At 45.2% G+C, this 25,537-nt stretch overlaps 1 protein-coding gene across 3 annotated transcripts in view; it reads left to right on the top strand.

Moving 5' to 3' along the window:
• LOC147322725 (partitioning defective 3 homolog) overlaps positions 1-25,537 on the top strand; it is a 355,660-nt gene that overhangs the window by 262,818 nt on the left and 67,305 nt on the right. For all 3 annotated transcript variants that reach the window (XM_086307269.1, XM_086307271.1, XM_086307270.1), the window contains 2 exons: positions 7,723-7,851; positions 15,900-16,205. In XM_086307269.1, the coding sequence (XP_086163395.1) occupies positions 7,723-7,851; positions 15,900-16,205 (435 nt within the window). The remainder of the gene's footprint in view (positions 1-7,722; positions 7,852-15,899; positions 16,206-25,537) is intronic.

Raw genomic sequence — 25,537 nt, forward strand, 5'->3', positions numbered from 1 at the left:
CCATACCGAGAGCGCCTCTGCGCCCTCTCCCCCTCATTGAGGTCCCGTTTGAGCGCATCGGCATGGACCTCATCGGGCCGTTTCACCGGAGTGCACGCGGTTACCGCTTTGTGTTAGTCCTGGTGGATTACGCAACGCGGTACCCGGAAGCAGTTCCGCTGCGCACCATCTCGGCTAAAAGTGTGGCGCAGGCACTGTTTCAGGTCATCTCCCGAGTCGGAATCCCGAAAGAGATACTGACTGACCAGGGCACGTCGTTTATGTCTCGTACACTGCGGGAACTGTACGAATTACTGGGCATTAAATCTATTCGGACCAGCGTCTACCACCCTCAGACTGACGGGCTGGTGGAGCGGCTGAATAAGACCTTAAAATCCATGATTCGGAAGTTCATTAACGAGGATGAACGCAATTGGGATCACTGGCTAGACCCTCTGTTATTCGCAGTGCGGGAGGTGCCCCAGGCCTCCACGGGATTTTCTCCCTTTGAACTGCTGCTCGGCAGGAGGCCACGTGGGGTGCTCGACCTGATTAAAGAAAGCTGGGAGGACGGTCCGAGCCCTGCCAAAAATGAGATTCAGTACGTGTTGGACCTGAGAGCAAAACTCCACACTTTGGGGAGGTTGTCACGGGAGAATTTGCTCCAGGCTCAGCAGTGTCAGCAACGCCTGTATAACAGAGGGGCTAGACTCAGGCAATTTTCACCGGGGGATAAAGTGCTTGTGTTACTCCCTTCTTCCTGCTCGAAGTTGCTCGCCAAGTGGCAAGGTCCCTTTGTGGTCACACGGCGTGTCGGGGACGTGGACTATGAGGTCGCTCGGTCGGACAGGGGAGGAGCCGCGCAGATTTATCACCTCAATCTCCTCAAACAGTGGAGAGAGGCTGAAACCGCTTCTCTGGTGAGCCTGGTGAAGGAGAGAGATGAGTTGGGGCCTGAGGTGCCAAATTCTATCATTTCCACCTCCCTCCCTTGTGATGACCATCTCACACAGGCCCAGAGAGCGGACGTTGTCGCGTTGCAACAGCGCTTTGCGGACGTGTTCTCCCCCCTGCCCGGCCGGACGTCCCTCATCGAGCACCATTTCGTGACGCAGCCCGGCGTGACGGTGCGTTCACGGCCCTACAGGCTCCCGGAGCATAAGCGAAAAATCGTGCAGAGGGAATTGGCGGAAATGCTGAGGATGGGAGTAATAGATGAGTCGCACAGCGCCTGGTGTAGCCCCATCGTTCTGGTGGCGAAGAAGGATGGGTCTATACGGTTCTGTGTCGACTATCGCAGGGTGAACGAAGTGTCACGCTTTGATGCCTACCCCATGCCTCGGGTCGACGAGCTCCTGGACCGGTTAGGCACGGCCCGCTTTTTCACGACGCTGGACTTAACCAAGGGCTATTGGCAGATTCCCTTGTCTGCCGAGGCCAGGGAGAAAACGGCCTTCTCCACTCCGTACGGTTTGTACCAGTTCGTGACACTCCCGTTCGGCCTGTTCGGGGCCCCGGCCACTTTCCAGCGTCTCATGGACCGGGTACTGCGTCCGCACGCGGCGTATGCTGCCGCCTACCTGGATGACGTGATCATCCACAGCGACACCTGGGCGGAGCATGTGCTGCGGGTGGCCGCGGTCCTGGAGTCCCTGAGGGGGGCGGGGCTCACGGCCAATCCGAAGAAGTGCGCGGTTGGACGGAGGGAGGTGCAGTATCTGGGGTACCACCTGGGGGGCGGGCAGGTGTGGCCACAGGTGGAGAAGACGGCGGCTATCGCATCCTGCCCGCGCCCCAGGACGAAAAAGGAGGTGAGACGGTTCTTGGGGTTGGCGGGTTACTATCGTCGCTTTGTGCCGGGGTTTGCGCAGCTAACCAGCCCCCTGACCGATCTCACTCGAAAGGGTGCCCCGGATCTGGTCCAGTGGACGGGGCCGTGCCAGGCGGCGTTTGTGCGAGTGAAAAACGCTCTCTGTGGGGAGCCGCTGCTTCACGCTCCTAACTTTTCCCTCCCGTTTGTTCTGCAGACTGACGCCTCGGACAGAGGGCTGGGAGCCGTTTTGTCTCAGCAGGTGAGGGGAGCTGACCGCCCTGTCCTGTACATCAGCCGGAAGCTAGCGGAGCGCAAGCGCCGGTACAGCACCGTGGAGAAGGAGTGCCTGGCCATCCGGTGGGCGGTCGGCTCCCTGCGCTATTACCTCCTGGGACGCTCATTCACCCTCTGTTTGGACCACGCCCCGCTGCAGTGGCTCCACCGCATGAAAGATGCCAACGCCCGGATCACCCGATGGTATCTGGCATTGCAGCCCTTTAAGTTCAAGGTGATCCATAGGCCGGGGGCACAGATGGCGGTGGCCGATTTCCTCTCTCGCTCGCGAGGGGGGGAGTTGGCTCGGCCGGACGGCTCCCCGGCCTCGAACGGGCGGTGGGGGTGTGTGGCGGGGGCGTGGCCCCGGGCGCAGCTGCCGGGGAGGAGTGGAGCAGAAGGCTCAACAGGGCGGCGCTGCGAGGCCGGTAAGAACAGCTGATGGTGTTTATGTACTGATGATGGTCTCCCTCCGCTGTGTTTATAGTGAGACGGGGAGGAGCGGCGAGGGGAGATCAGCTGGGCTCGTGAGCTGTCAGGCTGTGCGACTGAGTCAGCTGTCAAACAAACAAACCAATAAATGTGGAAATTGGCAGTACATACCTGCGTGTGCGTGTATTTGTGCCTGGTGTATTCCACAATTTGTCGCGGTCCGCTGTGACAGACCGTGCGGTGGTGTGAGTGGTGGACCCAGGTGCGAACACAAGTGAGCAGACGGGAGTGAACTTTAAACAAAAGCGAGCCTTTTATTGTGGCTGGTAACGCAAGAGAAACAAACAAGAATAAGGGCAGCACGAAAGCAATAACTAAACAGAAACCTAAACTGGGAATGAACTAAGGTAAGGCTATGACTTAGAATGCAACAGACCGGGCATGGAAACATGGAGGGTGGGAACACAGACGACGCGACACAGACTGTAAAAAACACAGAGACTAAATACACATGAGGGATGATCAGGGGAAGTGGCCACACATGGGAACGCAGCTGACACACATGAACTTAACGACAGGACAGGAGGAGTGAGCTGAATACACAGACAGTGAATGCAGGCCTTCAAAGTAAAACAGGAAACATGAGACATGAACCGGGGAGACGTAGTACAGGGGGAGGTGACATAACTGACAGCATGAACTTGACAGTACAAGACACACAGACATAACCACACGAAGGGCAAGGGAGACGTAATGCAAGGGTAACATAATTACAAAAAGGACTGGACTACCTTAAAGAACCTAAGCAAACAATAAACATCAAAATAGGTTAAGCATAACACACTGGGTCACACGACCCAGGACCATGACACAATTTCCTTTTTAGAATCATAGTTTTTAAGTTCTAGGCCTTTTTGTCAATTTTCAACCAATAAATCATTAAGTCGACCTTGAAGGTCTTGGTGTATGTGAGAAAAATTTTAATGGATTGTTAACATGACTCCACTCTACACCCCTACAAGGTTTTATCAGAATACATGTGCCAGTGCTGCCAAAAACAACCTCCTCGGCAGAGGTAATAAAATGAAGGTTGGAGTTGATGTTGAAGGATACGCTGGCATCATACCCCTACAAATATTACAGTTCTCTTTGATCAATAGTTGTTCTCTTCTGTGCACTGCAGCATAGTGATGTTAGGCTCATGACAGCATAGCCTTTTCCTAATCTGCACTGTTCAGGCAACACAGAGAACTGATCCAGAATCCGTAAAGGAATCAGAAGTTGGATCTGTAAGCATCAAGTATCAAGAATTCCTATCCTCCAGTTCAAAAGTTTCTGCTCTTAAAATCTTATGGCAGTTTCCAGATTCCGAATACACCGTAGTGCAGTCCAGTCTTTAGGAAGCTGGCCAGAGCTTTAGGGTAAAATCAGTTCTATGTATGCTACAGTTACACCATCGTCATTCTACTCCCGACTTGCAGCTGCCAGTCAATATCTTATTATCAAGCCTCATTGGCCTCGCTGTCAATATGACTGCTCTGCTGCCTGTGCCGATTAATGCCAAGGTGCCAATAACAGTTTGAGAGTTTTACGGAGAAATTCTCGAGTTTCCCCGTGCCAGCTGATGCTGATTAACTCCAAATCGTTACTGTTTTTTGTTAGATTCCTTTCAGGTCTCAAATGTGACACTTATCTTTCAGAGACAGGTATGAAAGTCAATATGTTTTGCCATTACACAGTACACACAACTGCTGATGCCAAGGAGCTTCATATTTTCCTTTGGGGAAAATAGCTAGTGTTAAATATAATACTGGCATTAGTGTAGTCCTCTGCTCTCCTGTGGTTCCCACTGGAGGGACCCAGACTGTTCATATAAAGAACAGAGCCACGCTGTAAGCCAGCAAGTGTCCCAGTAGCCTTCTAATAGCTCAGGCAGTGCAGAACCTTTACTTCACCTGTGCTTCACCTCTGCATCCTTCCTCCTCTGGCCACCAGCGATGGGAAAATAATTTCTCATGTGGGAGTTGCTGCGTGTTCAGAGTCCTGCTTGGCTTAATCTGCACTATGTCATACTGTAAGACTCTGCTCACTGTACAGATGTCGATCCAGATGAAGGGAAAAAAAGTTGAGGGCCAAGGTTTGTCTCCCTTAAGGTTACTTTATGTTTTTAGTGGATGACTGGAAGAGATTGAGCAAAAACAAAAGGAGCGAGAGATAAACAGTTCGCTCTTCATAAACGCTACAAGTTGACTTAAACTAGTTCACTTTCATAGGTCACATTTTAGAATTAAAAGAGGTATTTTTTTATATACACTATGGGTAATAGTATTTTACTACAGCTTAAGTAGTGCACAGGTATATTTGTCAATGTTCATACTGGGAATAACAACGTAACAATTGCACTCTACACATGAGTTACTGATCTGAACAGATCCAACTACAAAGATAAAATGGAGAAAAAAGGATTCAGTCAGTAGCTCTCTTGTGAATAATTTTGGATATTTCACTGCTGTTGTCTGAGTCATTGATGGCAGCATTCAGCATTTTAAAACTACAGCTCATGTGACCGTAGTGTGAGCACAGTCTATTACTGGATTCTGAAAAGTAGCTAAAAAGTGAAGCATGCTCTTCTTTACCAGAAGTGAACAAACAAATCATTGAAGACGACTCAGCTGCTTCTTACTCCCCGGGAAAGCTCAGCCGAGCACAGTTTTCCACACAAGTATCACCTTACTGTGCCACTTTAAATTATACGTGAGCAGCAGGGAAAAAAAATCACCAGCATATTACTGACGCAAATGTCTACATGACTCTTAACTTTAGCCAAGTCAGAATGGAGTGTAGTAAGCATCCCAGTTACCTGGTGCATAGGCTGAAGCTCAGGAAAAGTTTGAGCTCTGGGCGTCCAACCAACCAATCAGCCAGCTTGATGAGACACGAGGTTAACTTTGGTTGGCACACAGCTCCACCACAGTGTTGAGAAGCCCACTAATCATGCAAATAACTGCACTTTACTGATGCTGCAGAAAATTTGTCGATGTGATCTCAAACAGATGTGGACACACCTGCAGCGTGACTTGTTCTCTCCAGCTGCGCACCCCGTTATCCACTTATAAACTAATAAAGATTGATGGTGGATCAGGGATCGACCTCTAAAACTTTGTAGCCCCAATGGAAAGTTTGGGCACTCCTGCACACAAATCACCTTCTTTTAGTTGCAGACAAATACATTTGGGTCACTGTTCACAGACAACACAAGCTTTTTTCCAGTGATCGTGCTTTTTAGCATATTTATGTGTTGAAAACAGAAAGGTCAACTTCTTTCAGGAAGTTAATGAAAGTCCTTGAAGGGAAGCCAGGGAAGCTGTCACCTGCCCTGATGATAGATAGCAGGTTCATTATTATTATCATTCCCAGCTCTAGCACAGAGTTTTATGCCTTCACTAGAGCCATTTGTTGATTAATTAATCAGGTAATGTATGCTATCTGTGCTACAAAAGAGCCCACATATCACTCCCTTTGCCTCTGGGCTCTTTACGAAGCCACAAACTCGGGTCTCCTGTAGCACATTCGAAAGATTGCAATTCCAAAACAGGTGCTACCAAAAGAGAAGCCATTTGCACAAAGGTCCAGGCTGCTTTTAATGTAAAGTAGAATAATAAACATCCTTGAGGGAACCAGTCTCCCATTTCATGAATATATTTCCTTTCACTGGCCCTAAGTGAACCATGTCTGATGTAATCTTTTTTCAGCTTTTAGAGAAAGTTCTCAAACTGTCAAATAAAGAACAGCCATGGAAAAAAAAAAGTATAATAAACTTGGCACCATACCATCCCCAGCATCGTGGGGCTTGGAGCGCACAGAGCTTGATGTCTTCTCTGTCTGAAGTTAGAGGGGAGTGGTCAAAAAAACAAAAGCCCAGAGGGGACATCAGAAGCGATGTTGGTGTTTGTAATGCAAGAACGCAGAGTTTTGTTCCAATGGATCAATAAATTCCAGTCCTGTTTTTGTTAAATTTCTTCTCACGTCACACTTTTAAACTCCACTGAGCTTTGTGAAAGATGATTGACTGATGATTGGATTCATTTGTTTTATAGCTATTGTAAAAGTCTATACTGAGAAAACTATGACAAAAAAAAACTGGCCAAATCACCAGCACAGCAACATGATGTCATGCCAGAGCAGACAGTGTGCCATGCATAGAGCTGCTGTGTGGTGTACAGATGTGCACTCCCTTGGTACCTTTCATCCTTCCATTGTGTACATGTTTTTCACTTCCTCCACGGCTTGCTGCACCACGGAGCAGGATATGACATCGTGCTCCCATAAAAACTGCATTTGCTGTTCCAGTCTCATCGTGAAGTTGCTCTTTTATCGTGTAATCCTGCGCAGTGATGAAGTCAGACGATGGAATCAGATATCAAAGCCATTTGAGACTGTGTGGTCCTGTAGATGTCCCCGTACTCCCCCGTCAGCTGTAAGCCTGCGATCTGTATCCTCTCCTCATCATTTTCTCACGCTCTGTCTTCAGACGCTCTCCACTCATTTGACTTGCCAAGTGCATAGCATATCTGACGAGAATCATGCTCTCAGCTTGTCCCTCACCTTGCCTCATATATGTCCAGACCAGTGTCTCACTCCTGTCATTAAATTGTAAAAGTTTGCATTGGCCAGAGTGTTAGAGATATCAGCCAGCTTTCCAGTTGTCCTGGTTGCACAGCTTTCAAACATCTAAACCACAGGTGTCAAACAGAAGGCTCTAAATATGTAGTTGAAGTTCTTTACACTGAGTGAAAGGGGAGCTTTCACTGGTCTGGCACACTTTTGATCACAGTGGGCCATATGTGTAATGTAATCAACTACAGAGGAAGAAAGTGGAAGCAGAGTTACTTTTTATACCATAGCTGAATCTTTTCTGCTGTGTTGTGTGGACAGTTGGTAGGGTGGGAATTGGTAAATGGTAAATGGCCTGCATTTGTATAGCGCTTTTCTAGTCCATAGGACCCCAAAGCGCTTTACACTACATTCAGTCATCCACCCATTCACACACACATTCACACACTGGCGATAGCTATCGCCAGTGTGTCGTCTTATCATTTGATATGTCTTGATGCACTCTGATTACATTCACATTATTCTTATTCTTCCAATAATGGATGGCTTCCCAAGGACGCTCCCTTTGAGCTGCTTCCCAAATATAAATCCAAACCTTTTCTCTTTTCCAGGTTTGGAAAGAACCGGAAGGACGAGCGGCTGGACGACAAGATGGAGAGGAGGAGCTCCACTAAATCCAAAGCAGAGGACATGCAGGCATCAGAAGAGGAGACCCAGCAGATGAGACTGGAACAAGAGAGGTGAGTACTCAAAGAGAGCTTCAGCACTGTAATGATTTCAGTCTAAACTGAACAAAGTGGGGAAGAAACACCCCCCCCCCCCCCCCCCCCCCACTGTGATTACTGGAAAATTAGCAAACTACCTAATTAACAAAATGGCAGAGGCACAGTTGGGAAATTCTGGGAAAGCACTCTGATGTCAATTTGTGAAATGCCCTCCTTTCTTTTATATCAGTACATTAAATAGATCATTTATAGATTGTTGTTGCCTGTGCCATTCGGAGGCGCTGACCTCCTAATGGTGCTCTTAGGCCCCTGTGGATTTAGCATGATTGAATAGTGCTCATTGTAATAGCGAAATCGATGTAGCGCACCATTTGTCTTCCCCTGCAGCACGCCCAGGTTGTTAATCGCTCAAGAATACACTGTTCCTTTTCATCCTCCTCTTTTGGCCCTCTGTCCTCTTGTCCTCTGGCACCGTGGACGCCGGGATGTCCAAACGAACCGAGGCGAGGCGTCGGTTTTGCTTGCGTGCGCCTCATCCCTCACAGACGAGCCCCGTTTCATTCTCTTCTGGGGCTAGACAGTATTGGTGAAGAAAAAGACAGCTTGCTGCCTCCATTGTTCCCCGCCAGCCAAATGAACTCAATAATCAAACTGCCGTTGGTAATGGCAGCTAATTGAATAGAAACAATAGGACTTGATAGCGCTCGCTGTTGCAGCGAAGGAAGAGAAGGACGGATGGCTGTCGAAAACACAAACAACTGCAAGCACACACACACGCACACACACACAAACACATACAAATGTCACAAAGGGCCCTCTTCTCAGCTGAAAGGAACATCTGGAGGCCTTGCTCAAAAAGCTGTAATGCATTTCTTGCTGGTATTCACCTATAAGTTGCAACGAAGGTCCTCTCTCCATTGAGGGTATGACCCCCCTCTGGCTGGTGGCCCAACACATTTCCATCAGCGTGCCCTGGAGACTGGTGGCTCTGGTGGTCCATCCAGATCTTTCTTCTTTGAGCAGCTCCCAGAGAGCTGTCATGCTAAGCAGCAGAATCGACACAGACACAGTGGGCACGAGATATGTGGAGCACATGCACTCCCGCACCTCCATCCAAACGCGTCCACGTTATTTAAATCTCGTCTTTCACAGCTGACGTTCTTTCTCCGCCGCTTTGTCTCGCCGTACATCCTCATTCCCCATCTTGTTTGTGTCCGTTCTGCATGTGTGCGCTCCCAGCCCTGCTTCCTCTGCAGGAGAGCAGCCTAATTCTTTCCTTTTATACCTGTTCCCAAATCCCATCACTCAGCCAGACCAGGATTGTCCCTCAGTTAATGGAAAGGGGATCCTGAGGGAAATTGTGGTGGGCAATAATAAACCAACCTGCCACGGAGCCAAGTCGATATTCAAAGCACCGGGGTTCAGCAGGGTGACGGCTCAGAAATCCATTACTTCTTGTATTTTCTGGTAGCGCTACTGTATTACACTCCTGAGGTGCTACATTTGATTGTCGTAGCTCTAACGTGTACAGCTCGTGCTGTGATTGATTGCTCTGCTGACACAGAGACGCGGCGTTCCAGAGGGCTTTTATGAAATTATGGATCAGAACTCACCGGGCTTCCCAAGCTGGCAATCGTCAACCGGCACAGCACGTCACCGCGACCCGGGATGGGCCGCGGCCAGACTCCCAGCTCAGCTGACATTCGCTGTCATTAATTGGAGCAGACAGTTGTGACAGGGGCTTTTAGTGATTCAAAATAGGAGTCATTGAAGAGGTGAAACAGATTAATTCATAAAGCCTGTCCCCTTTTTACCCTGCAGTAAGGTAGCCATGGTCATATATTTAAAACTCTGACCTTGATGTGATTCATGCAGTGTATTCTTGGCCCGTGCTTCCTCGCTGATACAATCCATTTATTTTGCATAAAGCCGTTCTCCTCCATTGATATCTTGTCAGCCACTTATAGACTGAAAATGATGGAGAAGAGAGTACATAAAATTTAGACTCCATTACATCCACAGTGCGCCGGACCCACTTGATGAAGAGCAGGATTTGTTTTGCAAAAAAAAATCTGGCAGATTGGATACAGCTCGTGTGATTGGCTGCTTCATGTCCCATCATTATAACCTGTGGTCCGGCTGATATAAATCCATGTTCAGCTCAGCAGAGGCGGCCATTATTCTTTTTTGCTTTGTTTTTTTGAGCCACTGGACAGCGCCTAAGACAGCTCTATCTGATTGGCTCCTATGGAGAGGACCGTGAAAATACCCAGCACTCTGATTGGATCCCGGGCGTCTGTGGTTCTCATTCATGGAGACAGCTGTGGGGGAGCGAGGCGTGACAGAGAAAGAAGCATGGTTGTGGTGGTGCTGATGGAGCTTCTATCAGTCTCTGTGTTATCGCTGCACGTGTTCGCCCCGAAACTATGTTTCCTTGGCCAAAGTGTGGGAAGTGCACAAAGCCAACCTGACAATGGTCTTCCTTCATTTTTCTCTTGGACTCAACTCCATTGTCGTCTGTCTTTCTCTGCAGCTGCTGATTATGATGTCCATTCTCTCTTATCTGCTTGGCTCCGCATGGCTTCTAATCAGCAGCCAGCACTCCAGCGCCACTCTCCTTGTTCCCGCTCCCCACAACACAGCAGAAACTATCTCTCTTTTTTCTTTCCTCTTCTTTTTTTTCTTTCCTGGACAATGACCTGCTTCCTGTTGTTTGTTGTTACACTTCCTGCTGAGTCTCACCAAACAAAAACCTGACCCACGCTTCTGAAATAGTCAGCACAATTCACTTCTGACAGCAAACGGCAAATCCAAGTCTTTTATTTAACAAATGAAACGTCTTTTTATAATTTTGCTCAGCTTAAAGATACTTTGTCCCACTGAATGAAGATCCTAGACTTTAAAGTTCTTCTTTTCCTTCCCAGTGATCACAGTACCAGTGATATTGTTCCATTTTGTCGAACCACCTAATTATTTCAGTATCCTATTCGAGTCTCATTTGCATAGCGAGTTCAAAGGAAGCTCCAACCGGGTTGATTGGGATGGGTGATTACTTTTGTAATTATATTGATACCTACAGCAAGTTAATCCGATTATTAGCGCTGCGAATCAGGACCGCGGAACTCGAACAATTATCTCTGTGATTGCGCTACTATGTCGCGGGCCAAGTGTCAACAGAAAAGCTGCGCTATCAGAGCTTTGCGCTTCTGCGCAGGCAGCTGCGAGCAGAGTCACTTACCGCGCTTTGATTAGATTCAGATGTATGCTGCACTCCGTCTGCACTTTCAGAATAATAGAACACGTTTTTGATGAGGGAGTATTGAAAAAAAAATCTATTCAAGGCGGCTGGATGCGAAAGTAAGATGGCAAATACATTCTGTTTCATCCGCCGTGGTAACAATGCATATTGAAGAGGCATGGTTTCGAAACTTCCAAGCGTGCTGACTTCAAAATGAATGTAGGAGAGTAAAGACGCCCCCCACCACCAGCACCGCCGCCGCCGCCTCTTCCCATCTCCTCCTTGTGTCCTTTGGGGTAGATTAAAGATTGACAAACATATGGAGAAGGAGTCTGCTCGCTTTGTTGGTCCAAACAACAGCAAGTGCAGGATTAACAATGAGATTCACTCAGCTCGGAAGAGAAAGGACTCGAGCTGACATGTTGCCACCAGTTCACACCAGGACTCTCCTCCAGCGACACGAAGAGTTCAAGTAATTGCTTCACGCGGCCCTCTTTTCTCGCTGTTCAGCTAATAGTAACGGCGTCATTACAAATCCAGCTTTAGTTGGCGCGAGCATGCGGTTTGACAAGGAGAATAACAGAGAGAAAGCTGAAATGTTAAAGGGAGAGCGGCGTCATCTGGCTGACACATAATTTTGCTGAAGACACGGTCAGTCAGTGGATTAGGGGCTGAACTTTAACTGCCCTGAAAGCCTCCCCGCATTAGACTGTCTAGACTGTCTGTTCACCAGCAGGAAATGCCTTTCCACTCCACCGTTATGAAGTAAGCAGGCATCGCATTTAATTTAAGAGGTACAAAAATACAGAGGCACTCCTGGGATGGGCAAATTGTCGCTTCTTCTTTAGTTTCAACAGTATGCTTGGAATAAAAATCCAGCCGGAGAAGTAGAGCTTGAATCGTGTCCTTGGCGTGCCAACTATAAAAATGTAGTATGTGGAAAGAGGAGACGAGAGGAGATGGCCTGGTAATTGGGGCTGTAATAATGTGATAGTAATAATGTGTTTAGTGTGGGCAGCACTTTCCTCAGTGTTAACATGCCGGGCCATTAATTGGCTAATGGAGTATATACGGTGCAGTGCAGGGGTGGCCTCTGAGGAGAAGGCAGGGGGAATGAGAGGACCTGGAAGTGGAGCAGCAGTCACAGGTTGCCCACAAAGAATGCAGTTAGCAGGTGTGTGAGGTTTCGGGGCTAATGAGCATATTAGAGAGCAGAAAAACGGCTTCTAAATTCCAACACAGTTTCCTGTGGTTGTGGTTATATCAAGACTTGTTCAGCTTTCGACTTGCACCACGATGGCTCCCTGATCTTTATGTGACCTTTATGTGACCTTTATTGCAGTTATTTTTTGAATTGCTCAGCTATACTCTGAGCAAATAGTCTCTATGTCATGAGTTACAAAAAGCCAGTTTTTGTACTTCTGCAGTCGGCAGACGTTTACCGCAACTAAGCGTAGATTAGCGCAATTTCATGAACACAGCAGCTCAGAGTTGTTCACACTTGTTCAGGTTTGACACCAACAATAGATGGAAGCAATCTGAGAAACACAGGAGAGAAGAGAACAATCTAGAAGAGTATTTATAGATGCCATTTGAGCAGCTGCAGTATTGTACACCACGTTCTTGTACATGGAATGATAATTCACGAGAAGAGTTTACAGATAACAACTACAGCACAGGAGTTGTGTTCTTCGTTCTTGTTTCTACTCCATATTTTGGAGTTTTTGTAGAAATGAAACTTTTTCACGTACTGTGTGACGAATGCTCATTTTTATACTAATGGGTCGAATTATTTGAGACTTGTTCGGTTTTGAGTACCAATGGAAGTCCTCTGATGCGTCTGTGATGGTTTTGCCTGGAAAGTTAAAGGTTTTTGCGACTGTAGATTGAGAATTGTGTTTTCAGCCATTTTGCATGAAATATAAATAAACACAGGTGTTCCTCATTGCAGGAGGTTCTGTTTTGTTTAGTACAGAGCCTCAATTAGTGTGATTAGTAACAGCTGTGTATTTCTAATATATCATGTCAAAATGGCTCCGCTGTAATAGCGTTGGGGAAAATATTGTATTTTGCATGGTGATATTTTATCGATACAAGGATATCGATAAAATATCACCATGCATCTATTGATACAGACGCAATATATGGATACTTTACTAAATACATTAAAATAATAATATCCGGGAATGTTACAAACAAAAGGGCTCATCTCATCCACCACCACCCGAGAAAATGTTCGCTGACAAACATCCAAATCAGAAAATCCTAAAAGAGGACATGCTCTTCCACACATACACACATGCATACATACATCCCGACATATATACAAGCACCGGCTGTCAGCTGATTGTTTTTAGTGATATTCCTATAGAACTGGAAATGTGCTTGACAATCTCATTTTGTAGCAAAAAAATAAAACTGAAGTGAGATAATTTTCTTTTATTAGATCAAACACATACTGACAAAGTTTAATCTCGAGGACATAATTTGCTGTTGGGGAAAAAAGCAATAAATCACAATATATGTTAGCACAATACTCAGCATATCACAAAATGTCGCTGTAATGTCACATCGTGGGTGAAGTATTGTGATAATATTATGTTGTGGGATGTCTCTATGGTAAAAGAGGTTTGCGTAAGACATTTCACTCGAAGCTTCAAATTTCAAACACACGCATGCGCGCGCACACACACACACACACACACACACACACACACACACACACACACACACACACACACACGCCTGTCAGTGTCTCGTTCCGGTTCATTCTCCTGGTTTTGCAAATATTTCCCAACATTTTTTGATGTTATTCCATCAAGTAGTTGTTGAAGTATTTGAGTGTTTTTGCAGTGCTGGATGACACTGCAGCAGCAGAAACTGGAGACACATCAGTGTGTTTAAAGTTCATAATTCAAAATGTATATTAACGCACATTTTACATCTGCTACATTTCCAGTAGTCACGTTTCAAATCTCAGCTTGGCACAGAGAAAAGCCGCTGCCACCTGGCCACAGATGAAAACTCAACACCGCGTCACAACCCAGCCTTTTTCTGTCTGACATCCAAAAGATAAGTCTTGCTTTGACAGCAGAGCAACAGGTTTGGATTGCTGATATGTTTTCTCCTAAAACACGCAAACAAATCTTTTCTACAACCAGACGAGCCGTGGCTTTGCTCATGAAAAATTAAGCATTAGATATGCTGAAATGAAAGCCTTTTTTTTTTTGAACACATTTTTATTACATAAAAGCAACAAAGTTACAACACAGAATGCAGATGTAATAAAGCCAGTGGCGGAAGCAGCATGACTCATAATTTTGCAGTTTTTTGCTTGTTAAGATCGTCTTATTGAAATGCACCTATTAGCCTTATCCATGCCGGACTCCTGAGGCCTGGAGGAGAAGTCTCTCTCTTTTAGCTTGATGTCGCCAGTCTAGCCCCGGCCATTATCTCATCCCAAATGTCAATATTGCCGTTTTCATGAATCTGATTAGTCCATAAAATGCCAGAGGGTCTTGAGATCCCAGTGGACTTCCGTGAACCTGTGGTAACATCATTGTCTGGTCCTTCCTGGCAGAGATCTGACATCACTTTAGCCAGATGGCAGGTGAAAAGGCTTCTGGGATTTAGTGTCTTTTTTTTCTTTCCCCCCCTTGTTGGACTTTCTGACAACTACACACAGCTAAGCCGATCATTTCCATTGTTTACCTCGTACAGAGCCATGCAAAAATACACCAAACTAGCTTCGGGGCTTTATAGATGACTGCACATCATGCAACATTGCATCAGGACTCCATCAAAATCTCATTCTGCAGATAATGCTGAGAAAATGGGATTTTGGACAGCTAAAAATAAACAAGGCGGTCTACGGGTTGGAAGAGGGAATTGGGTTAATTCAGCACTGAAAAATGGTGATTGTTTGAAATGTGATTAATGTTATTAAAATACACACACATGAGATGGAGACTTCTGTGGGGGGTGTGGGGGTTCTAGTTCCTTTCAAAACCTGCCAATCATCTGCGAGGAGCCGCAGTTGGGGATCAGAGGTCGGTTATGACCTGAGGTAAGAGGGAGATGTAGCACGGGTGGGAGGTAGCGTGCTTGTGTCCGTGCGTGTGTGGATGAGCGAGTTACCCTGCAGCACATACAACATCTGGAACCAGTGAGCAGTGCAGAGACTGCTGCCAGGGTCACCACAGTGGGAGGTGCCCCCCCTCCTTCCTCCTCCTCCTGCTGTCCTCACCCCTTTTCCTCTCTTCGCCTCACTGTACATCCCTCTTCTCCCACAAAGCAAGCTCTCCTCCCTCCCGTGCAGCACCCTGACTGAGCCTTGTTAGTTGCAGACAGACGGGCATTCACATGGAACCCCTCTCTGACACAGGAAAGCCCCGTGAAAGGGGCTGCTCTGTGGAAGTGATCCTGCGGAGAGCAGCCGCATGGAGGGGAAGGAAGGGGCAGGAAGGACGTAGATGAGGCCTAACTGTTTCCCTCCTACCTTATTTTGTTAGAGGGCCGAGAGAAGAAAGCCACGTTAGAGGTTTACCTCTGAGAATCTCCTCCTTATATATGATCAATATGTGAAAGTTTGCTGTAAGCTGCGTTGCTTTATCTCATTACTTCCTTATTATATATGTATGATACATTTCAGCTTCAGAAGCAGAATTAATTATTATTTGCATATCTCGAAATAACCTTTTTAGATAACTCAAAACTACTGAATCCTTAAAATATTATACCATTAATCTGGCTTTTTTTTGTTGTGTTTGTGCACACTAATTCAGAACTCCTGCCTGACATTTCCCCTTCATTGTGTTCCTGACAGAATACAGGCCAAGACGCGGGAACTCCGTGAGAAGCAGGCAAAAGAGAGAGAGTACGCAGAGATCCAAGATGTCGTCAGCCACACCTTCAGCTCAGACGAGGACCACACTTACGCCGGCATTGGATCGCTGTGCTCATCAATAGACAGCAGCACCATAGACCCCTACAGCCACCCCTACCATCTCCCCCAGAGTCCTCTGAACCCGCATCCTCCTTCCCTGAACCTTCAAGACAACGGTCCTCCCCTGGAGGCGCTGTACGCCCAGGTCAACAAGCCTCGCAATGGACGCCCCGCAGCTCCAGACAGGTAAAGGATGCCCCAAAAAGCAGTGCTTTTTTAAACTCTATACCTTTCTTGTTCATTCAAACGACACTAACTAGCATTGCGCCTTTGCATCAGTGTAGTTGCTTTACACCTCATCTATAATTTATACACAGTAATGTGATTGTATTTGTTCGCTTCTACTTGTCGTGGGTGACTCGTACTTTGCAGAAAAACAATGGATTTCACACGAGGTTTCACTGCACGCTCCGTCCCACAAGACATTCCTCCTGTGCAAGCACCTAGGTGAAAGAATAACAGCAGATTATCAGTAATTCTCCATGTGTTACAATTCCACATCAAGCAGTTGCACTTTTTTTTCTTTCCATTACTCTTGGATCACAGGTAATACTCCATGACTTCTCACATCCCTTTCCAGACAGGCACATTATACCGGCTTTCTAGACAAAGGAGGGAAGTCTGCTTTAATATAAATATTTGATGTGAAGACAATGCCATGTTTGATATTACTCTTTTAATAGGTGCCAAAAATCCAGTGTGAAGCCAGTGTTGCCCTCCCATCGTGTGTGTGTGTTTTAATTTGTTGCTGTGATTCAAAAGTAGAGTGCTTTTCTTTCTTTCTTTTCTGTTTATTTTTTAAATTTAAAGAAGAGAAGGCCTTGTGGGACAAAGCACGCAGTAAACCCCCCTGTGAAATTCATTGTAAATAAAAGTGGTTAAATATAGTTTGCCAGCTCAAAAAAATGCTCGTTTTTCAGCTCAGTTGTACTGTGTTTTTAGCAATCGAGAATTCTCACCAGTCAGTGTGGTCACATTAGGAGCCTGCTATTCTCATGGTCTCCCATAACCTTAGGGCGCTGGATAATTCCCACATCCTGTGATTGACAGCTGTCACTTGGGGGCACGTGACCTTTCACTTCTAGGCACGTATGTGTTAACAGGGGACGTATGTGTTAACTGGGGATCCAACGTAATCACAAATCACTATGGCATATCATGGAAATGTAACTAGACGTAGCCTTAACACATCCTGCAACTACTGTGAGTATGTTACATTCCTCCTGTGTGTTTCAGGCTACTTTTGCACTGCGTTTTTTTGAATGGATCAATGGGATCAATTATTAGAGAGAATTGTCGTAGCTCACAAGTGGATAGTTTCAGAATAGATGTGAAGGAATGTACACAGAAGTAAAAAAAAACTGCAACAAAGGGTGGCATCTCGGGAGGGGAAAAAACCCAGAAATCCCAGCATTTTATTTGATCCTCTGGTGGCTAGCACTGCATATAAAACACTGGGACACGACCACAAGGTAGTTAACAAGAAAGCACAAAGCACAAGCATCGTTGCTCGCCTAGGTTACGTCATAGGCTCAACCAAGAGTTGCAGCTAAATCAGCTTTTAGTGTTGGAGGAGGCTGAACCAACTCCCTGTGTGTGTCTATGTGTTTAAGGAGGAAGATCCTCTGTCAGTAGAGATGATGAAGTTGTCTGTTTCCTGTGATCGCTGAATTAATCCATTTACCAAAACATCCATAGGTATGGATAAAAGCCACTGATTCATATTTTTAAAGTCAAGGTCATGTCTGCACGTTTCTACAGGTAGTGTTTTTGTAGTCATAGCAACTGCAAACTTCTTATGGAGGAACTGATGGTGAATAAAGAATGTTTGATTGGTTTTCAGCAGCTGTGTGTAGTCAGATCACAACATGCTGGTCAGTGATGCACTCCAGACGCTCTGTGCAGGGATACAGTGTGAAAGCCTTAGTGTGAGACAACCATGTGAACGACTTAACTGCCAGAAAAGGACATTTAACCATCAATCTGCTTATTGATCATCTCGGAGAAAGCAACAGTTTCCCTGTATGATGGGTCTGATTGTCAACTCTTCTGTCTTTTCTTCTTCCTTTCTCTTGTTATAGCTGTGTTTCGGACACATCTTTACATGTTTCTCTCAGCATCTAATGCCTACATAGTGGTGCATGTTAATCATAAATCCAAGCTTACAGTAAGTTTGGGGTCTGAGCCTTGAGTACTGATAGCACAGTATGGATTTTCTTCTATGTAGGGATGGGATTAGGCGTCGCAAATGTTGTGAATTGATTGGAAATGTGCACTCCATGTTCAACAGCGCGTTTGTGTTTTGCACCTCTTGCTGCTTTGCATATCTTGTGTATTCCAGCCAAAGCTTGAATGCATGTAATATTTGCCTTTCTGCCTTTGAGAATAATAATATTCTCTGGTTCTTATTTCGCTCAGAGGCTTTCTATTTGCAATTTGAAAGAAAAAAAAGAGCTAGCAACACATCTGCATTTCAAGACTCCTGTCACTTGTCTATCATAACAAACATAAACAGTAATTTGCATTTCTAAATTAAACTTAATGGAACTTTCATTGTCAAGAATAGGGCGCAGACACAACAGAATTTACAATCATTTCTGACTAATCCATGTATCGAGGCAGCGAGATTGGAGTGAGAACTTTTGATTTACCTTGCAGTTATATGACTTACACTTTCTTTCTTCACTTTTTAATCCTGACACTTGCTTCTTATTTTGGAGCATCGGCAGCGATGACATGAAGTTCGTGTATGAGGTGAAGAAAAAAAAAAGGAAAGAAAAGTTGAATATTGTTCATTGAGCTCGGCTCATTCGCGGATGTCAGTTTTCAGTATGAAAGAGAAGAATGAGCAGCATTTAACCCTGACCTGGATACTGTTACTTCCTTCTGAGGAGGCCCAGGAGAAACACTGTGATCAAAGCGACAGATTAAGGATCCTGTTTTACTCGGTTGTTTGAGTGATACTCTGACAGAGTTGAGGTCTGCGGTTAGAACTGCTATATAAAAAAACGTGTCATTGCCTTTTAACCTGATCAATTTCTACCACATGACCCTGTGCACTTCATAACAAAAAGCATCTGTAGTGTGCAACAGTATACACTGTCTAAAAAGTAAACACATTTATTGCATGTCATGCCAAAAATGAATGTTGCATAAGAACATTTTAAAACAAGCAGTTTATTTGTGACCAGCAAATAAATACCGGCAAGTAAATAATATTATATGTGATTAATACGATGTCAGAACTCCTGATTTTCATATGATCACTAGAAGCAAGGCACTGTTGCATAAATCTTGTCAGGAACCAAGAAAAGAGAATTAGGTTAATATTAGCTAAGACCATATGTGCCAATCAAAATAAAGCCTACAAAACAAAACATATTAAATACTCAACAGAGACAGAGAACTTGTATATGAACCTGCCTTAGCCGATTAGTTTTCTTTCTTCCTTCGCTCATTTGCGTAGCTTTGAAACAATCCTCATGCGTCCAGCAGTCGAAGTTCCCACTTGTCTGTTTAACATCATCTCAGAACTTTCGTTAATCAAATTCAGTTCCATTCAGTTTTATTCATATAGCACACAATCAAAACAACAGGCCTCAAGGCTCTTGCAATGTAAAGACCCTACAGTAATACAGAGAAAACCCCAACAATCTGAGAGCACATGCCCAAGAGCAAGCACTCGGTGACAAAGGGAATGAAGAACTCCCTATTAACAGGAAGAAACCTTCAGCATAACCAGGTTCAGGGAGGGGTGGCTATCCACTGCAATCTGTTGGAGGTGAGCGGAGGGAGACGAGAAAAAGTGGTGTATAAATACACAAAGATTCAAAAGAGGTGAATGGAGAAGAAACACTCATTACAGCAAAATACGTTTAATTAGATGGAAAATCTTTCTTTAGCTTCAGTAAACTAAGCAGAGCTGCTTAGTGGCCCTTTGGTTTGGTTTTGGGCGGTGGTCCTTTTCAGAGGAGGTGGGGTCCAGCTGCTTGCAGATCAGATCCTGTTTTCTGTAGATTTTGGTTTTGCATCTGTGACTCACTTTTACTTCTTGTTTTTACATACAAGTGCTTTCATTTAATGCCTTAATTCACCCGTGACTCTGGGCAGCTAACAAAGCTGCATACTTGTTTATCTACTACAGTTCATAAGATGAGGCCACAGCTGGAAAAATAGCCTGGGTATGCTCCCCTCTCTCTAATAGACCTTTGGTAATGGAGCTCTAATAGGAAGGTCACTGTGACTGTAAAGCTGGAATGAGTCAGACCTGAGCCTATAAAACCCTTAGAGATACGAGGACCCCTGGTCGGTGTGGGCGTCCAGAGATCCCGCCCGTGCTGTCGTATCAAGTTTTACTGTTCCTCCGTGAGATCACCGTACAACAAGAGCTCATTTGACAATTTATTACTTACCTCCATGTTATTAGAACTGGCAGCTCCAGTGCTGTTTTGACAATGCTGTCAGACTCAGTAAAACTGAAGGGCACCAATAGACAGCTGGGATTTAATTATGTTCAGTTTTGTTAACGCCTTATATAAAGTAAAGGTAAATATCATTTGTCACACTGCACACAGAGTAAATTGCACTTGCTCTGTTACGGAGCTTACATGAGAGTGAGGCAGACGTAAACACCCGAACAGCGTTTCCTTTTAAGTTTGTTTCGTTTCACCTTATTAAAAAAAAAAAAGGTAAGACCTAGCAAAATGGAGTGACCTCATTTCTTGACAGGCGGTTGACAAGTCAACCCTTCCATCTGCCAAAAATGGTTTGGGTGACTGGGACTGGATGCCGCGTTTCAGAACGACAACCTGACAGGTGCCAGGCTCCACGGGGTTTTTGGGAAGCGGGCGTGAAACAAAGCATCACCTTTGAGAGTGCAATTTGATTGACTGCTGCTCCGATTACCCAGTTGACTTTCTAAAGCCTCTTAGAGCACGGGCAAGACAGAGTCAGGGAGACACAGAAGAAGAGGTGGTGGCGGTGGCGGTGGCGGTGGCAGCGACGGCGGGTGGAGAAACGATACGGAGCTCACGGCGCTCAGCTGTGCAAAGCCCTTGAAGTCCTCTGCAACTCAGCAGCTCTGCAGAGTTTGGCAAGCAAGCAGCGAAGAGAGGAAAACAACCCAAAGAAACACTCAGCGCCGTGTTTTTCTCCTCGCTCTCGCCGCACTGAAACTCAGTCAAATCCTCCACTTTGCATGGTCGTGAAATTGAATTATGAGGCTGCTAATGCATTTTCTGCTGCTGATAAAAAGGTCAGGCTTTTCATCTCAAAGGAACATTTTCTGAGCATCCCCCCATCATCGCCTCGTGATTCTGCCCAAAGATGTTGACTTTTAAGGTGGGAAACGTTGAGACCCCCCCCCGCCAAGTTGGTTCATAACCACAGGGCAGTGGAGCTGTTATCCTCCCAATCGTTCCTTATTACCCCTGTCATTGTCTTCAGATGAGGAACCACAACAGTCACATTCCAACACAGATGCACAATCTTCAGTTGTGTTACGTGCTGTAATGTCTGAATGGACCGCTGGATGACTCTATTACAGTAATGCAGATGAAGAGTAAGTTCTCATTGAACGGCAAAGCCCCCCCACCCCACAATGATCGCTGAATCAGTCTGAAGTAATCACTTTTTTATTGTTTGCTCTCTTATTTTGGCGACTGTAATTAACTCTACAATCTGCAATCAGTCTCTGTGATTTTTATAGTCTATATTTTCATTTGGACGCAATCAAAGCGAGATTAACAACACTTTCTGACTGCAACATCTGTAGCTTTGATTAAATCCTACCTCTCAATAATTCATTGGTAAACAAATGAATCTTTTACGACCCTTGTAACAGCGTTAAGGCTTTAATAACGGCTCGTGAGCCGCTAATAACATTTTCTTCATGTCCCCGAGGGAGTCGGATTGATATGTCTAGCATCAAGGAACAGTTTTGCTTTAATGAGACACATACATTAGCTGTAACGAATTACGCTTTACTGACTTGCTGTTAAAGCAGTTAGTCACATAACTGTGTTTGGTTTCTTTTTGTCAGTCCAGTTTGAGTCCCAGAGCCTTGGAAGCATTTAGTCTCTGAGAAAAAATCCTTGTGAGTTTTCCATTCTTTTCCCTGAGTGTCTGTGTGTAGCTTTGATATTAGTGCCTCAGTAATTGTAAGGCGTATTCCCTGTTCCTTAATCTGGAATGTTAGGTATTGTTAAGAGCACTGAGGATGAAATGGATGAGTCCTCGGGTGAATCCTCAAGGCGCTCAGCTAGCTGTACCCACAGGACAATCTGTGCACACAGCTTTTTAGACGTTTCAGTCCCTGTATGGCTTTGGAAAAGCCCCACGTAATATCTGTAGATAGGTTACAAATGAGGGGACAGCTCCAACACAAAGACACACATTTGCGCACAGACTTTTGCCCTTTTCTCCCAGCCCGCTCTGTGCAGCGGCGATAGTGCAGGAGGCCTAATGCACCAAATGCACATCAGCCTTATCGCAGGGGTTTCCACACAGATAGCAATGAGTATCTCCCAGGCAAGGCAAGTGAATTATTTTCCTGGTCTGCTTTCATTCTTTTTTTTTCTTCTTCTTCTTTTTTTTCTCTCTTTTGTTTTTAACCTACCACTTTGGAAAGGGCCCTGTGGGATGGATGTGATGAGATGGAGCGCACAGAAAGGCAATTTATCCTCCGTTTGTACCATTACATTCATTTAAGAAAGCAAACAGCCTGAAAGCATATCGAGAGAGAGAGAAAGAAGGAAGACGCGAGCGTGAGAGAGATATAGACCCACCTCACTTCAGCTCTACATCAAGTGGATCAAGCTGATTAAGGTTGCGCATGCAGTGTTTTATCAACGTCCTTTGAAGCCTGGAAGACATGCGTACAGTACCTAATGAATTTTCACAAGAAGATGAAAGGAAAAGAGGGGAGTGTGAGGCATACAGGGCAGACATACCCCAGCAGAGAATATGGAAAGGAAAGACTTGGGGGGGGGGGGGCTTGTATATGGCCGGAGGATGCTGAAGCCTTGTTTGTTGATCAGTTCTAGAGGACCTTCCATTTCTGGCAATCACCAGCTCTAAATAGAGATTTAATCCACTGCTCCAAACTCCCTTGAAGACATCTAATTCCCAACACTGCAACCGACTGTACGGCACAGAGGAGATATTCACAAACTAACAAACTAGACGGGCATTTGTCAGGCCTGGCAAGTTTCCCTCTACAGTTTGGTATGAAGGTGATGATTTGTTTTGAAAATGTCACAGCGACTAATTGGGAGAAAGCTCTGAGAGAACACGCTGTTAGCAAACGTGGAATATATTTCTCCTGGAATTCAATCACTTAGAAATCCATGTTGATTAAATAACACGCGTCGCTGTGTGTGCCTGTTATGGAGATCTCCGTGAGAAATTCTGCTTTTCATGTGATAGATAACACAATTTTGCAAACTGATTGTGGGTCCTCTCCACTAACATGCACTCCAGAGCACTCCAGAAATAGATCAGGTGAGGAATGTGACGGAGAGGCAGGTGACTGCCGAGCGGGTTTGCACTGTGGACCGTGTCAGCAAGCAGGTGGCTCCCATGCCTCTTCATCCTCCTTCAGCCTTATTTCGATCTCTGCCTGTCACTACAAGAATAGCATTCAAATAGATGCACACAGAAGTGACCCCAGTGTCAGCCACGGCAAGACATTGAAGTTGTTCCAGGTTGCTTAAGGCTTGAACTCTTACTGTAAATATAACTCGTGAAAGAAAGGGAAGCAAAACTGCCAGGTTATGGAAACGAGTAGTTAATAGCTTTCTTTTACTGCTGTGTATTCATCAAAATCCATTCGAATAACAGCTGCAACTTAAATACTGACTAATAAGTGTGGTGTGTATTGTTAACATGTTGGTAATCTACAAGATTAAATCCATAGTACCAACACTGTGTCCTCTGTAAAATCTTTATATCAAAGCTTACCTTTACCTTGTCGTCTCTTTGTAATGTGTGACATTATAAAGAGACCACTACATGAACATGAGAAAAAACATACGTTTAGTTGTCTCCTACATCAAAAGCCAGACTGTGACCTACATGCTGTTTTCCAAGTGATTCCGGTGTTGCAGCTGTGCCAAGAAGTCAGTCCGTTCTAATCAAAAGCCGGTCAGTGTGTACAGGGGCACGTAATTAAATTTACCTTACCACATCTGAGCCACTGAGCAAGTGCTCTCAGCACAGAGCAGCATAAGTTCCCTCTATTTTAAGAGCAGTATCCATATTCCTTTATCATACTACGGCATTGTCATTCCAATCCCCGTGCCTTGAACAAGCTTCCAGTGGCAAATCGGATCTCAGCAAAACCCTTTGTAATTACAGGGAGCTGAATGGGTGAGTACGTCCCAAATCCACAAGACCAGCCAGCGACACATTCCATCTGTCTTAAGCCTTCTTCCAATATTTGAGATTGACTCATGAGGAGGTACTGAAATAGTGCGCAGGACCATTCTTCTTCTTCTTTTTAATGTCTGTATGAACATTCGGTTAAGTTCTGTGAAAGTTTTGGACAGAATTTGTGATCACAGTGTGGGCCTTCACATTCAGTCTTTATAACTAATTGTGAATGGTGCATCATTTTAATTAAGAGTGTTTGTGTGTTTAAGTAATAATATGAAAATGTTGGACAGACAACTTAAGTGTAGTTTTATTTACTTATGAAATCAATTATTTGCTTTGTTTTGATAACACTTGTTGGGTAGCTTACACCATCTTTTCTAACGTAGGTATCAGGTTTTCGTATGTGTTAGCAGAGTGTATATCCTGTGGTTATCGAGTGAACATGGGACTCATTTCCTGACTGTTACTCTGTGGTCCCATATGTGCAGAATTTAAAAAAAATAAATTTACTAGGGAAAGCCTGGAGGCTTCCCTGTATATGTTACAGGGCACTGATAGGGCCCAGACTGGACTTTAGGGCCCCTTTAGCAAAAAGGGACAAATGCTTCATTACCTGAGCTGGACATGTTTGAGCTCACTGTGGGACCCGATAAAGCCCTGTGGAGGCCACCACACATTTCTAATGCCATCAGCGTGCCTGTAAAAATGCTCTTAGTCCCATTCAACAGAGTAATGGCAGCACACAGCTTTGTCGGACCACGGTAATGGGCTCATGATGTCATTGCGGATCATCGCAGACCTAAAGGTCTTAGAGCCTGGCTTGTTTTCAAAGAAAAGCAGGCTGTTTCAAGGGAATCGCATTAGCATCCCTCCGTTTCCACTGTACCAACTGTGGTGGGGTGGGGTTTGTTTGTGCCAAAAGAGATTACTTGGGAAGTTAATAAGCAAAGGCATTTTAACCTAGTCAGACTTATTGAATTGGTTCACTGATTGGACCAAATGCCATGTCGGTCCTAAGCAATAAGCTCTGTTATTCCTCTCCATTGTCCTCTTGTCTGGAACAGTAAAAGTAAGAGTAAAAATACAAGGAGACTTTGATTTCACTCATTAAGTACCACTTACATCTAGCTTTTTAGGAAACAAAC

This window comes from Aulonocara sp. 'chitande type north' Nkhata Bay, linkage group LG9 (assembly GCF_057382095.1).
Source record: "Aulonocara sp. 'chitande type north' Nkhata Bay isolate Kocher_YH1m ecotype deep benthic linkage group LG9, A_spYH_male_GT1.1, whole genome shotgun sequence".
Taxonomy (NCBI): Eukaryota; Metazoa; Chordata; class Actinopteri; order Cichliformes; family Cichlidae; genus Aulonocara; species Aulonocara sp. 'chitande type north' Nkhata Bay.